Here is a 16,459-nt window from a genome sequence, read left to right as displayed (position 1 = left end):
ATCACAGTCACAGCAACACAGGAAAGTGACAAAGTTTCCATTAATGTACAGCTAACTGCTTTTGTAAAACACAAACAGGCCCTCAAATCCAAGGGTGTGAGCTGATTAAAGGTTTAAAAGAACTTGCATGCAACACTGTGGCATTATTCAAACCCAAACAACATACAGAAGAAAACAAAACACAGCCTCATTTTCAGCCCATGACAGAATCTGCAGAGTGTATCAACAAAAAGGTCTTCTGGGTGGTCTTCTGTAGGGCAGAGTTTAGAATTCCAGCCTACTCATGGCTCAACTGCACGGAGAAAAGCAGACACACACAAAGTACAGATTCTTTGCCTTTCTTCTGGAGTGCCAAAAACTTGAAAAACTCTCAGTGGCAATCAAACACTCCCCCAGTCTGGCAAAGTACTCAACTGGAGTATATGACAAATCTGGTCCTAACATGCTGTAGGAATCCCGGAACAACAAAGCAGTCTGGAGTGGACCCTTCGAGTGGTAAGAATTAAACAGATGCTCCAAAACATTTGCTGAGGGTCTGCTCCTATCTTGCCAAGTTCTTCAGATCAGGGAAGATGCTAAGGGAAAGCTTTCTCTAACTCCCTCCTACCAACACACTACAGGGACCATCCCAGCCAGGTCTGTGCACACACATTGCATCTGTAAGCAAAGCAAACTCCCAATACTTTATTATCGATTAGGTTATCAGCTCACTAAGAGATATTTTCTTTATAAATATAAAAGTGTTTAAACTTGCCTTTTAAACAACAAGGAGTTTCCACAGATCAGGATCTAATTTTGAAATAGTAGAGCTGAAGTCCTTAACATCGAATTTTTAAATTTGCCTTCTCCTTCCCACACAAAATCACAAGAAAAACTAAAGAAAACTTCCCAACTCTTATTTTATAGAAAGATTAAAAATACCAAATGAGGGAATTGGATATCTCATAAGAGTTACTTAAGCAAGAAAAGAACCCAATAATTATTTCTCAGCCAAAATACAGAGATTGAATTTTCTACTTCAAGCATTAAGTAGTTTTCCAGACAATACTGAAAAAGTAATAAGTTTCAGAAGAGCAAAGTACTTCTCGAGCAGGAAGATCATTTTTTTCTGAGAGTGCAAAAAACATTTGCTTGATACTTTGACACTTAAGGGTATGTACCAAGCTAGTACATCAAGACACCAAGAAAATCTGCATTTAGCACTATAAATATGAACACCCTGCCTGGTATTAAAAAAAAAAAAAGGAGTTGAACGAGTAAAAGAAAACACGTTTTTTCAAGGGTCAAATACACTTTAATGCGTGTAAGATCAACTCCTAAAATCCACCCAGACCTCAGGGTGTAATTGTGACCCTCAGTGTGAGCCATAGAGCAGCACCTGGGCCCATGTGAGCACTCCTGAGACCATCAGCACTTAACTGCAGGATAAAATTCAGAAGCCTTTGACCCTGATGAAGTCTTCAGGATGAAATATTTAAGGAGAATTGCTTATGGTATTTAACCACACACCAGTGCCTTTTCCTCCATAAATGTTTGGGGATTTTTTTTTTTTTCCCAGTAGGGCCAGCACTGATCTGCTTGAGTTGCTATGCAGAACAAGTGCTAAGAAAACATACAAGAAACCTGTGGACATTGGGAACAGCTACATTATAATTTTGGAAAGTAAAATGTTACAAGGATAAAACATAAAAGAAAAAAATGCTTAAATCAAGGTGCTAAAACCATACCCTTTCTAAACACATGGGTTTTTTCTCCAAGACCTATAAGGCTCAGAAAATGCTGAGCTTTCAAAATTCCCATTTTTGCTTGCCTTAGGCTCATTTCAGGATGCCCTTTTGAATATTTAGGCTCAACTGTTCACATGACTTTGATGACAGCAACAAATATATAAACAAATATATATATATATATATATATATATAAACATGCACCTCATTTCTATTAAAAACCCTCAAAAATTTATAGAACAGTTTTGTACCTACCAATCCACCACTGTCAAATGTCCAAGCACTTGGATCGAAGTCAAGTTTACTGACACACACGATAAATTTCTCTGGAAACACACGAAGGTCTACATAAAAAGAATTGAAAAGAGGATTAAAAAAATCATAACCACTTTCAAAACCACTCATAACAACAACATACATGTTATTTTAATACACAAAATGACATTTTTTTAATTGCACACTAACTCATTTCACGCACCCCTCTAGCTTCTTACTTACTCTCTTCAACATGCCACTCCTCCTTTGTTTTGTTTTTATAAAGCATTTCAAAAAATCAATAACTAGAATAAATTGAGTTCCCAAGAGTACAGTCATGGTTGCAAATGAGTCCACCTGCATCTCTGGACATGAGGACCAGACAGAACCAACAGGCAAACCACTTAAGAAGGATTTCTTTTGTGCTATTCTGGTGATGAGTCTTTTCATCACAAAAGCTGTAAATGAGGTTTTTAACCCAGAACAACATTCAATCAGGGCTTGGCATCAAACCTGAGCATAAGGCCAGGGCAGAGTGTTTCACACTCTGACTACAGAGATTTTTTAAGTCATTAAACAAATTGGTTAACTACTACTGAATTACACATTTTACTCAAGATCACATGTTTGTTATGAACACAACAAAGTTTCTTTTTACAGAGGATTAAAAATTGAAGGGTTCCCAGATTAGAACAGATGAGACAAAGCTTTATTCAGTACCTGCAATGCTATGGGAAGAGCACAAGTGGATATTTTCTGGTTAATGTATGGAATTATTTCCAGATCAGTATCTTCATATTTTCAGCTCTATTTTTTTGTTGTTGCTGTTGGGTTTTGTTTTTTTTATAGAAAGAGAATAATTTTTAAAGTTTTTAATATTTCAAAACAAAGCCATAATACTCTATTTTTGCAGGACAAGAAAGAGACAAGGCTTCCAGAAAAAAATCTACGACGTTGATCTCACAGATGTTTTTTTGTAGAATTGAAGAGTAGGACAAGTTGCTTCCAGTAACATGTTTTTATTGTTACATTTTATAACAATCTCATCTGCTGGCTAGTAAAATGCAGGTGTCTTTTCGTATTCATTGATGTTTTAGAACAGTTCAAATATAACAGACATCAAACAATTTTGAGATTCCAATGCAGACACTCTGCAATTCTATTCTAACAGGACATGTTTGATGAAACATTTACCACTGATCTCTTCAGCCAGTATGGACTTACAAAATAACCAGTTGGCATTTGAAGACATATTTAAATGTTTATGAATATCATGAAAAACAGTAAATTATTTTAAAATATCCATTCAATTATTCAGTATTTTTAAGGATTTTTCTTTTTTTTTGTTTGATGCCAAGAGGTTGGTGCAGAGGGCAGTGATCGTTACAGCTCTTTTGCGTTGCTGTTGACAGGAGAGGATTGATCTCCCTTCCTTCCAGAGCATCCTGGCTAGAGAAAACATGAAGAAAAGATCTGGTCCAATGACATCACCTACGTCAAGATTTTATAGCTGTGAGGTGAACAAAAGCCTTTCCTGCATACACTTGTACTGCATGTTGATGTCACAAGACACTGAGCAATAATGAAGTGATTCATGCTGCAACCTCTGCTTGATTCACCCTGCAGAGACTCAGGAAAATGCTGAGTCTCATCATACTTACAGAATTTGGTGGGGCTTAGCTGATTACCCTGGGGCAAGGTATACACCAATTTAAAATTAAATTAAAAAAAAAACCAAAAATCCATCTTATCTCACGAAACACTCCTTTTATTTTTTGTTTTTGGGAAATCTTCTTTGTAAAAAACAAACATAAAAACCCCACCAAAAAACCCAAGCTCTGGAAGAAATTTTGATTTAAGTAGACCAAAATCTGACAGAGCCTTAGTAGTTATGTTCCCTTTCTTCCTCTTCTAAGTAACTCTGTAAGAAACTGATTTCTTACCACGATAACGTTTCCCTAGAGCACAACGGAGATTAACCCATCTCTTCATAAAGTAGGCAGTAATGTGCAAACTGTTGGCTGCAACATAAAACAAAGGGATAATATTAAGTGTAAGGGTATCTTGGGCATTCTGGTCTCAAAGTGCTGCACATCTGCTAAAACCAGATTGAGAGAAAGCAGCAGCAGCTCAACAGTACAAAGGAAAAGTAACTTTAATGGAATATTTTTCAAAAGAAACTGCTGAATTCTCATACTTAAATATCAAGAAATTAGTGCTTGAAACAGGGAAAAAAATCAACACAAATTAATAACCACCAAGTTTTGGAATCCAACCACAGAAATGGAATTATTTAATTGATCAGATGTGTCATTTGCTTAATAGTGTGGTGTCATGTTTTCATACACATTCTACAAGAACACTACAGATATCCATTTACTTGAGTGCCTTCTAGAGGAAGGTGACAGACCTGGTAGAAAAAAAAATAAATAAATAGATAACTACTAAGAAACCCAAACATGAAAGGGCTTAATTCTACAGTTCCATTGAATGAGGTGAGAAATGCCCACATTTGAACTCCTCAGTACAGCAGCCCCAGCTGGCCTGGCTGACTCGGCAGGTACCTGTAACCTCCAGAGGCTTTTTCAGTTTCTATTTCCTAGAATGACAGAAATCCTTTGTGCATCAGCAGAGTAGGAAATGGACAAAAAAGATTACATTATGGCTAAGAGAGTATTAGACCAAGGAAATCAGCTTTTACTTTTGTTCTACTTAAATTCCCAAATGACCCTGATAAATCAGTTAGCACTTCATTCATGAAGGTATGAAGCAATCTGACTCCCACTGAAAGTGAAAAAAGCTGACACCTGTGACTCATCCTCCCCAGTCTCCCTGTGCACCTCACCGAAATCCAAGTGTGAAATAAGGTTGGTGATATTTCCCCTAACTTGGATGGGGCATGCAAGACTTAAATTATTGATGCTTTGAAGACAGTCAGCTACCTTAGGTGCAATTAGCACAGATAAGTTAGAATATTAAGTGCTACTGCTGTTTTAATAATCTAATCAATTAAAAAAGAAGGAAAGCTTGCTTGTTGCAGTCTCAATCCCTACTGAGCAAGTGCCAAGTCATGCCTTATCTGTAAGTATAAATACATGTCCTGCTGAAGGGTCTCCCACTCTCCTATTTCTACAAGTTCTTCTGCAGCTCACCAAGTGCTCTTGAGCTCTCATTAAGAACTACAGTTATCAATCACAATCAATCCCTTTGAAATTTATCAGCCATCTTTTTTCCTTCCCCTCAGGAAGACACCCAAAATTTGACTTCCTTTTAGAGATCGAGTCAAGATGTGACAAGTTGAACCATCCCTTGAAAATGATGAGCACTAGAGAAAAATTTGGATGGAATCCACCAGCTTTATTAACTGTTTACTTAAAAGAACAATTAAGGAAAATTACTTTCAGCTATTTCCAGTTTGGCATCTACAATTCTTTATCACCACTAGTAGGCTTAGTCAAATCAAAGAATTTGCCCTGTACATCAATAAGTTATTAGTGTGATAACAACATTCTCCACTGTGACCTTGGAAAGCTGAGAAAGTACCATTCCTAAAAATACAACTTGGAAAACAAATCTTCAGACAGTAAATATTAAAAGTTTTTCTTTCTACCTCCATTTGTTGGTGATATTCCACACATTTTGTTTTATTTTTTTTTATAGGAATCTAAAATGAAAAAGCGTGAATCTTTGTTTTTCACAGGAAAAGCAGGACACTTTGTTCTTGAAATTCTTTTATAGATCAGTGACATCTATATCTGTTTATTTTTCTTGCTGTCCTGGTATTCTCTGAGAGGTTAAGTGTTTAATTGCATGTGATTGACTGACAGTTTCAAATTCTCCTTAGAGGCCCTTGATTCAGCCAGCTACTGTTCTGTGGAAGAGAACCTACCTCAGATCTGACAAAATAATTATGTAAGAGATCAAGACACCTCTACAAACTAATTTTGCAGCATCAGCTCAAGTCTGAAAGTCTTATAAAGCCTTCACAGGGAACTGCACCTGAGCTAATAAGCTCAGCCCAGAGGGACTAACACTAAAAAATCATTTTAGTTTCCATGATTATTTACTAATTTGCTAGAAAGGCCTGAACAGATATATGCTGTTACTCGTTGCTAAGTCTGAGAAAAGCACTACATTTAAAATACCTGCATTTTGAAAGTATCACACAGCTACACTCATTAAATGTTTTTAAACCCTCATGTACATGACATATGATTTACTCTGTAATCATCTGGAGTTTGAAGAACTCCCCTAGCTTTAAAGTCAAAGTTATTGCAGAACTAAAAAAATCGTGATATCCTCTTTCAGCTTCCTTCTGGGGAAATATATTATCCAATTAACTATTCTGCTTCCTGAAAAAAGAAACTTAAAAATAAGACCCACAAGAAAACATTCTTATCCAAGAACCCCATGCGACTCACAACTTTTTAAACTTTCTACACACTCAGCATGAGTTTAAAACTCTTCATGATCTCATGGAAGAACAGACCAACTGCTATGTACCAAATCCTCAATCACTAAATTCTTTTGAGCACAACACAGAAGTTTGAACGTCAGTTACAGACAATTCTTCTTCCAGTAACATAGAAAGTTCTCACATCTTGGGCTCAGCAAACTTAGTTGATCCCATCTTCACTTTCCTCTTCACCATCCAACACAGACAAAACTCCCTTTGTGGATTACCACCACACAGGCAGAAATAAAATTGTATTTAGTGACTTGAGGTTTTGTTTTTCTTGTTTCAAAGCTGGGCACTCTAAATCATCAGATCCAGGGTCCAAAAACAAACAAGAAAAACAAAACCAACCAAACAAATCAACCCCAAAGAAGTAAACAGACCCTGAAACCCAAAAGGAGACTGCATAAAAGTGGTTCTAGAAAAGCCACAGTTCAGTTTCAGCTGAAATAGGCACCAGTGAGTGCTGCCTTTTAAGGCAACAGTAATTTGCCCTGCTTGTTGTATTTCAGAGTCCCACCACACCAAGAGGAAGTATCAAACACCAACTCTCCTGTAAGACTATCCAGCGACACTTGTTTTCCAAAGGAGACACAGCCAGGCTGACTTGAGCTTCCAGAAGGCTGCCAAGAGGCGGCTGTGGTGCAGTGTGGAGCAGTGGGAAGCCCTCTCCCACGGCTATTATGGACCATTCAGCTGGGAGCCTGGGAAAATGTCTCTGAGCTGCTGAGTTATCTGGAGCAGCCTGGCAGGTGTTCACTCCCCAGCATGATCTGGCACCTGCCTGGCTCCCTACTTCAGTCTTGTCCAAAGCCACAGCACAAGCCTAAGGCCAACTGCCCCCAAAATATTTCCATATCTGACAGGCACCTATTTCTCATCACACAGTATTTTTATATCGTACCTATTTTCCCTCCCAGCCTAAACACTTCACATTTCTGAATGGTTGTTGTGGATTAGGATGGGACTCTACTTTTGGAAAGTAACAATGAAGTAAATCATTGCAACACACACATTAAAAATATAAGAGGATAAATTTATAATGTTGCAGTGTGAAAGTAAATACATGAGTGCATTAGACTTTCTGAAACACTAAATTGTACATTAAAAAAATCTACACTTAGCTCACGCTTGTTTAATTTTTCCACACAGAATAGGCTATACCAGTAATAATGTTTACAGTATACAGAGCTTTTCATCTTCAAAGTGCTCTACAGACATATTATTACACTGCTTTTTAGCACTCATATTTCTCCATTTAAAATTATTCACCACAGAATCAAAAGTCCTGATCATTTGTAAACAAAACAAAAAAGGGAACATTTCATTCTAAACCTACTGTTAATTGTGCAGCTTTCCTTCCCAAAAATGTCCAACTCCACACCATGTGCTGCACAGTAGTCTGCCATTTCTAATTAGGAAGAGATTCAAATAAAATATTGGCATTTAAGTTTAAAGCCAAATCTCAGATAGGGACAGCAGATGCATGACATCCCCTCTAAATGGTGCTGAGATTTCCAAAGCTTTTTCTAGAATCCACTTGATATTTTTTAAACAAGAATCTTCACCCAGTTCGAACTGTTATACAGTAGAGAATGGGCTTCCAAACAACTGAAACATGTTAGGATGGCATCCATTCTTTCCACACACTCTGCCTTCAGTTCAAAGAAGATGATTACTGTGAGTACACAGGAAAACGTGTACTGATAAACATAACATCAAGCCCATAAGCTTTGTAAAAAGAAGTTTAATACCCAAGGAAAATTAAATTGATATACCTGAAGAATGGACAAAAAAATACTTGGGTGTAGTATTGAGTGAGTGTTGCTGCAGGGTCTGACCTTACCAACTCTTGTACCTGCAAATAAATTCAGGGATGGAATTTGCCTTTGTCTTTTTCCAGGTGCCTTACAGTATCTTAAACCAAGTACAGACAAAACTAGATTGCTGATTTTTTTTTTCACCTTATTCTTTCACTGGTTTTTAGAATTACTGCTGCTCTTCTACCTGCTAAATCTTCTGAACACAGGCCAGTTGCCAACACAAATAGGTGAGAAATCCTTCCCACCAAGGACTTGGGGACAAGATTTAGTTCTTACCTGGGAACAGGGTCCCTGACTGGAAGAAAGAGATTAACCTTTTAAGAAGTGTGATCAAGAAAGGAAGGCCTAGAAGAATCCTCCCTGCTATCAGAACCTGGATATCCTGGACACAGCCCACTATCTAAACCATTCAGAGTATGAGCCACAAACTGCAAAACTGGACTGAACCATTTTGTAAAATCCTACAGTAGGGTTGTAGGGCTCTCCTCTAGCAGGAGAGGTGCGGAATTCACTGCAAAATCAGAACTATCCTGGCCAAACTGGATCCAGGATAAGGCATTCCTTAGGCTGGCTGTCAGTACTGTTCTGAAGGAAAGAATGAAGAAAAGCACATCTGAGACCATCTGGCTGCAAGATGATTAATGTCTCTGATGGAGGTCCTGGGAACACACCAGCTCTGAAGAAAAAAGACCATCTTCCCCTCACTAATACTTAAGGATGGAGAAGAAGGCTGATCCATTCCTGGAAAATCCATACCCATTCATAATGTATGAGAAGTAACAGCCAGCAGCACCTGCCAAGGCATTCAAGCAGATAAATGTAGAGCAATAGATTTGATGGTCAGTGCACCTTTACCACAGACAACTGTTTTCCAACAGAACACAAGATTTCATTTCACCCTTTTGTTGTTCTCAGACTCAATAAGAACATTATTAATTGCATGTGACGGGCACAAACTGAAAGCTATTTAGGAATGCTCCCTGTTTTGAACATCTACTCTGTATTCCAGAGAAAGCCACGTGCCTGGACTTCTTTAACCACTGGAATGAGCACAACGACCAAGAGAAAGGCTGAGAAAGGCATCTGTTGCTACCAGCCAAAAGGCAGAGAGAACTGGAAAACAAACCCTGGGTAAACACAGTCTGACAAGTCAGCAGCCCAGGAGAAGCTGAAGTATCTTCAAAGTGTCTGTACTGGATGGAGTTCAGTTAAACTCCCCAGTGCCACTTTAGCACATCGGGATGAGGACATCCCACAACTGGCCAGACACAGCTCTACCCAAACAGGCCAATCACTCACATCACTGAACTCCTCACAGTGATAAAAGGAAGGCAGATTCTGGCTCAAATGAGACACAGACACTGTGATGGACCCAAGTTTGACTCAGCATGCTAGGGAATGCATAATACAGCACATGCCTCCTTCACAAAATATGTCCTTTCAGCCTGTCTCTGTGGTTTTTCCTTGAAAAAAATCCATGAGCTGCATGGAATTTTTTGATGCCATGAAGTACTTGAAATGGAAGATTTTGTATTTAAAGTGTGAGGGATCTTGACAAAACAAAGTTTCTTCAAGCACAAAAACTCAACCAAAATGTGGAAATGAGACTCTTGGAATTTATCAGACATGATTCATTCCCCTTACTGTTCATTAGAACAGAAAAATCACTGGTGCTAATATTATGATGCTGAAAGATTTTTAAATAAAGTCAATCAAACCTTTCACAGGTCTCCAGGCTCTATTTCTTTTTTCCCTGGCAATAGGAAATAACTTCTGCAAAACTTTTACCCCCAAGAGGAAAGGCTTTTAACCCTAAAGCTCCCACAAATGCCCAGACTTTCTTCCACCTATAATGGTCTCTAGGTAAGGGTCACCAAAAATGTCAGGAATATATTGTATCCCAGGGCTACAGCACCTCTGGGCTTTGTGAAAAAGTCCAACACTGCCACTGGAGATATGATGGGGAAGAATGAGAGGGAAAAAGCAATGAGGAGCACGTATATTCAGCAGAACTTTAAAGAAGCAGCTCAAACATGAAAATAGTCCTTTCAAAGGTGATCTTGATATATAGCAAAAAATATTATTTTATTTCATTTTTTTTTTTGACGATTCCTGTTAGGATATCCCAGTGAAGCTAAGACGTAGATATTGATGGGCATAACCTCCTTTTCTACTGTACCATCTAGAGGACACTTCAAAAGAATGTGAGTTCTAAGAGACATGTGTGGACTTGAACCTGCAGTTTCATGCTGTTGTGTGAATAAAGCAAGTTGCGCCAGAGGTTCACAGGTTTTTGTCTTTTCACACAACAGACTCTTGTTAGATTTGCAACAACCCAGAACAGAATGAAATTCTGGAGAATAGCAAATAGGTGGAAAGTACCACAATAGAGCCTTCTATATTTTCTTTTTTTAAATGCTGGCAAACAGACCCTAATTAAGTCAGCTGCTGAAAGGCTCTATTTCCAAAGAAGTCTCTATGTCCTTCGGCTCTCACAAGCTCTGATTCAAAGAGGATACCACCAAAAGAGACCAAGAACAACCATGCCTGTGATCATCTGCCCACTGCCACCAGCTCAGCTCTGGTTCTGGTGCAAAGAGCTGGAGAATGACTGCAAAGTGATTTGTATAAAACCACTCATTTTAGCTCACTCAAGAAGATGGTGTTATAAGGGACCACCTGAATGGCACAGCTCAGCAGCCTTAATTTCTGACATCAGCTTAACAGATGCCACATGAAAAAAAACTAAAATAAAAAAGTACACAGAACACTCTTCCTCAAAACTAAATAGCAAATTTAAGGTCTTCAATGCAAAAGACCAAATTCCACAATCCTGTCTTTTGCTATGGCAAGAAAACAGCAGACAAAAGACAGACATTGCCCATATTCTATGATCCACATTTCTGCACATAAAAAACCCCCACCAAAGTAAACATCTTAATTAAAGGATAAAGAGAAATACTCAGTAAACAATCACAAAACTGTCATCTTCTATTCCCTCTAAAGCAAGTTTTGGCATTTAAACATGGATTTGTACAGTGAATATGGAATGTTTCTCCATGAACATGTGCAGTTTGCTGTGCATTAGAACATCTCTGATTTGTCTGAAGCTGATGGATACATCAAGTTCTAAGTCCACAACAAAGTCAAGATTACACTGGACTTTTTTCCTCCCATTTTCAAGTAGAAGTCTTTATTATTTTCTACACTACTAAATTTTTATTTAATTATCTTTTTTTTTTTTACTAAATTAAGGCATGGACCCTGCAAAGCTTTGTTGGGTTAGTTTTGTTTGTGCTCTGCCACTGTGCCTTTGTAGTGTACAGAAATACTTCATGCATAATAAGCACACCATACCTGGTCCTCAGTGGTGATTCAAATATCCAGAATTGCTCTCAATAAACTACTAATAGAGAAAAGAGGCACTTTTTTTTTTTTCAGGAATTGGCCCTCCATCACTATCTGGACAGATTCCCATAAAGGCTTATAAAAATTTTCCAAATATGAATAAACCCGCAAAAATGTTTGCAATTTTAAAAGCTGTAATTTCTACCTTGGTCATATGATAATGAAACTTAAGAACAAAGAGTATTATTGTGTAATATGGTAGCATGGAAAGTTTAAAAGAAATTCCTATTCATATTTACGAGTGAAATTATACCCTCAATTACATCCAGTTAAAAGGAAAATAAAAAGGATTTCAATGTTCAATACATAGCTACAACAATTTTTTTTTTCTTTTCTTAAAATATCACGATAATTTTTCTTTTGCTGGTGATTGTTTGCAGACTTTTATTGAGACTTTTAGGGAAGGCAAGGGTTAAAGATGTATAAAAGAGATTTTCTCACAGTTTAAAGACAGCAAAACAACACATTTAGGAAGCCAGACAGCTAAAAGGTCAAAGCGTTACACTTCCAGGTCAAACTTCTGGTTGCAATTAAGTAAATTCCTCTGAACATTTCTAGGGAAATCACATTTCTTTTAGGTTTTATTTCAAATCCCTATTCTTTCTTGCTTACATTTTAACTAAAACAATATTGCTCTCTTTACAAATATTTAATAAAGAGCACTTTTTATAAAAAGGAATAATTAGTTTCAAAATAAGAATCAATCCTTATTTTTTTTCATCTCATTTAATGCACAGTTGAACTAAAGACACAAGAAGCTATTAAACCCAGTTAAGTTTTAAAATCAAAACATTTTAACCAAAACAGTGAGCACTTAAACCCAAAACCTCTCTGGCACCTCTTCCAGCTGTGCCTAGTGCTAAAACAGGTCCACGAGCTGGACACTGAGAATCCATCTTCTGTATTCCTGATTCCAAGGAACTGGAGAAGCTGTAAAACCTACAGAGAGCGCACACGAAGAGCACCTCCAAGAGGAAAAGATGTTGCAAAGAAGAGTAAGGCAGTCAACTAAGAAATAGTGCTTAGGGACAGATTTTCAAATTCGCTTCATGGGCCCTCCAAAAATGCTGAATTCCCACTTGGAACAAGCATGCCAAGGGCTCTTTCCAAAGGTATGCTCCCTGGCCTAGATGAGAGTCACTTTGATATTCTCAGGTGAGTATCAAATCAGAAATTAAAGGTGGGGTTCATCTTGCTTAACTTGAAACACCTGCATCAAACTAGTACCCTAAATTTCATTTTTAACTGATAGAGATAAATTACCTTGTAACTTCCAGCCAACTTTGGGAAACTGAGACACACCATTCCACTTTGTAAAGACACATGATTAATGGATGCTGATTTTTTGCCTAACTATAGAAAGAAAACTCCAAAGATAAACTTTAAATTTACATAAATATATGTGTCATTGCATAAACTGAAGTACTAACAGCAAAATCACTCTGCAGAAATATCTGGATGATAAAGGAAGACCTTTATAGCTCACACAGATATGTAAGAGAGTAGCTGCTTGTGCATGCAAACACTTTTTTTTTGCACACATACATAACTGGAGTCATTTCCATACTGTTTCTTTCTTTTCATAAAATAAAAAAAAAAACAAAAACATATCAGATGACAAAGAAATGGAAATAAGATGAAAGCAAGAGAAAGCAATACAATGCATTAAGGCAGAGAGTATTTTAAGGGTAGAGGTCAACACTGTTTTCAAAACTAAGGCCAAATTCTTCCTTTTCACAAAAATACACCAGATTAAACAAATGTTCTGTTGGTTTTTTTCAATCCCATACCATCTATATAAAACACTTTATTAAGGACATCTTTAAAATAAGTACAACATTTCATTTCTTACCCAAGATCGTAAATAATTTCATGGGGAGCTGCCACAGAGGAAGAAGTAAAACAGGGAGAACACATTCAACCCAGCTGGTGCTGCAGCGGCAAAAAGCCCATGTAAGACTGGGATAGCCATCGCTGAGGCCTCTGCCAGTATCAGTATCAGTGTCACAACAGAAGATCCTTCCAAAGGCACATGCTTCAGTCCAGACAGTGCAGAACTTCTTCACAGTCTCTGACACCCACTGACTCTGACTGAATGAGGTCTCAATTTCAGAGGAGCACAGTGGTGAGAAAGGCCACACAGGGGAAGACCAAAGGTCCCTAAACTAGCCAAACACCTTGGCTGTAAAATGCTTACAAGGCGGACACTAAATACAAGAGCCAAGTGCAGGTAGTTAATTCCCTGATACTTTGCCAGGCTCCAAGCCCTCTCAACTCAGACCTTTAGTGCACCACAGGAGATTCTGCCCCCTCCCTGGAATACTCTCCCATGCTGCTGTGGATGCAGCACAAGCCTTTATCATATCTATTATCCTTTGGCAAAGACTTACACAGTTCTCCTACCTACCACAGCATTTCCAATCCTTTCTTTTGATACACCCTTGTTCTCAAACTGGAAGAGAATGAGGAAAAAAAATTATTTCACAGATCTTGGTTGTATTCCCCATAATTTATATACTTTCCAGGCTGAAGAGTCCAGGCACACTTAACTGTTCCCTGTATTGCATTTCCTCATCTTAGATCATCTCTGTTGCCCTTCTTGGAATTTTTCCTAATTCTATTGTATTACAATTTAAGGTAATATAGAAAAAAAATAAATCACAAAAAAAGAAAACACCCAAAGAGTGTGTAAGAACGGACATTTCTTTTGTTCTTGTCAAATACCCATTACCCTGAGAAAACAAAACAACAAAAGAAAGAGTTCAGATATATAACCTTGATCTTCTATAAGAAAAATGCTTTGGTGAACTTATTCCCCATTATCTGGCTGTAAAAAAAAAGGGGGGGGGAAGTAATCTAAAGCAAAACAAGGAAATATTAAGTACAAGATACTAATCAAAACATTTTTCATAAGTTATTGCATAAGTTACTGCATACTTCAGGGAGTTCTGTTGTCACAGACAGATGAATGTAAGTTTAAAGTTCACAGAGATCTGCAGGACTTGGCCACAAATCATAAATGAGTCCATTGTAGAGAAGCTGCAATGTAATTCTTTTGAGAGACAGATATTACAATGTGCAACTCCAAATATCAAAGTTCATTGGAAAGCCTCCTCCTCAGACCCCCATGGCAGCTTACTCTCCCTCTAGTTAACACCCATGAAAAAGTTGTAGAGTTGCTGTTGAAGCAAGGCAAGTGCAAAGATTCTAGTTCAAACCAAACCAGACAGTTTCACAGCAGAGCATGAGTTAACAGCTGGGAGGATGGGAATAAGTCAGTTTTGCTGTTACAAGACTATAATGTGGGACATACCCTACAAGTATTTCACACAATTCATGTCCTACAGCAGTTGGGAACACTGCTAAAGCAAACTGGGGCAGTCTGAAAAGGGTGTTCCCCTTAGAAACATCATAATGTTCAAATTAAAATGCAAGGCCAAAAGAGTTTGGAATATTTACCATCATGATTTATTGTATATTTTTTGTGTGCTTGCAGGAGCCAAAAAAATTGTTTCATAAGCAAGAGAAATGTATTTTCTTATGAAACGGCATCTTATGCGTTTCTCTTTATACTAAATAAGACATGAACTTTGACTCCACATCTTTGTAAGGCTGAACTACTCATAACAGCTCTTGTAGCTCTTCCAGTTTCTCATTTTCGTAAGCTGACTTCTTCTGACAAGAAGTTTATGTCTGAGAATTTCAAGTTTGAGACTTCTACCTGTTAATAAAGTACAGTCACATTTGCTAAAAACAACTGGGTGAAAAGACAGACTCAGGAAACATGATAAGAGTAAGCCCCATTTCATGAGAGAAGAAAGTTAAAAACATACAAAAAAAAATACACAGAATCCCAGAGAAAGCAGATAAAATCAAGCTGGGAGCTCATTGTGCCATGTGACAGCATGCTCTCTAATTATTTTCACTGTAGAAGAGACTGTACAATAAAAAGATCTGAAATCAGAGCAAAAATGTCCCACCCTCAAGCCAAGAAAAACAGCAAGGATGCTAGGGAAGGAATGGGAGTAGATCTGAAAATTACTTGTAGGAAAACCATAGTTAACTTTTTCCTCCCTCAAGATGGGGGAAGAAGGTCAGTTTACGATATACCTTCTTCCTTCCTTCCATTTATAACATTGACATTTCTATCAGCCATATTTTTTTTTCACTTCTCCTTATTGTTTCCTCTGTGCCCATGTGAACCTTACCTTCTTCCTTATTATTTTCAGTTGTCCCTTTGCCATTTCTCCTGTATTTAATATCTCTACTCAGACCTCTGTAGTCACCTCTTAATTCTCACTGCTCTTGATCAAAGCCAGACACTTTCTGTGGAACATGAAACTTCAAATTATGCAATCACAAGCCATACCTGGCCAATGCCCTTCTTGCATGATTTTGGCCATGCAGATTGGATGCAGGCAAAATTCAGCCTTTGAAAATCCACCCCATTTTAAATTTCTCTTTCAAAAAATAAAACAAAGTGGAACACATTTGGACATTAATTAAACACAAGAAACAGAGTTTATACCAAAGCCTATGTCCAAAGACTAAATTAAAGCTTACTTTGGCAAATTGTTCATACTGGCCATTTGGGAAGGGTGTGGAAATTGTTCAGACAGAAGGAAGAATAGGAAGAACTTGCTTGTCTTGGCTACTTTTTCTCATTTTTCCATTCTTTCCTTCTTTCTTTCTTCTCCTGTGTGTAACACCCACAGATTTCCTAATGAGCTGGTATGCGACCCACCACACACTGCAGTGTGGGTGTAACTCAAATGAAAAGGAAACGTAAA

General features: G+C 37.7%; 1 protein-coding gene across 12 annotated transcripts in view; it reads right to left on the bottom strand.

The window, feature by feature from the left end:
* The window catches only part of SLX4IP (SLX4 interacting protein), a 71,790-nt gene that overhangs the window by 13,901 nt on the left and 41,430 nt on the right, over window positions 1-16,459 (bottom strand). For all 12 annotated transcript variants that reach the window (XM_088053880.1, XM_088053875.1, XM_088053878.1 and 9 more), the window contains 2 exons: window positions 3,926-4,003; window positions 1,983-2,071 (listed from right to left, as the gene is read on the bottom strand). In XM_088053880.1, the coding sequence (XP_087910006.1) occupies window positions 1,983-2,071; window positions 3,926-4,003 (167 nt within the window). The remainder of the gene's footprint in view (window positions 1-1,982; window positions 2,072-3,925; window positions 4,004-16,459) is intronic.

Source organism: Pseudopodoces humilis, chromosome 3 (genome assembly GCF_049639895.1).
Source record: "Pseudopodoces humilis isolate 2021_Gansu_Grassland_sample_001 chromosome 3, ASM4963989v1, whole genome shotgun sequence".
Classification (NCBI taxonomy): Eukaryota; Metazoa; Chordata; class Aves; order Passeriformes; family Paridae; genus Pseudopodoces; species Pseudopodoces humilis.
Note: the sequence above shows the minus strand (reverse complement) of the source record. Positions and strands in the feature narration are given on the sequence as shown.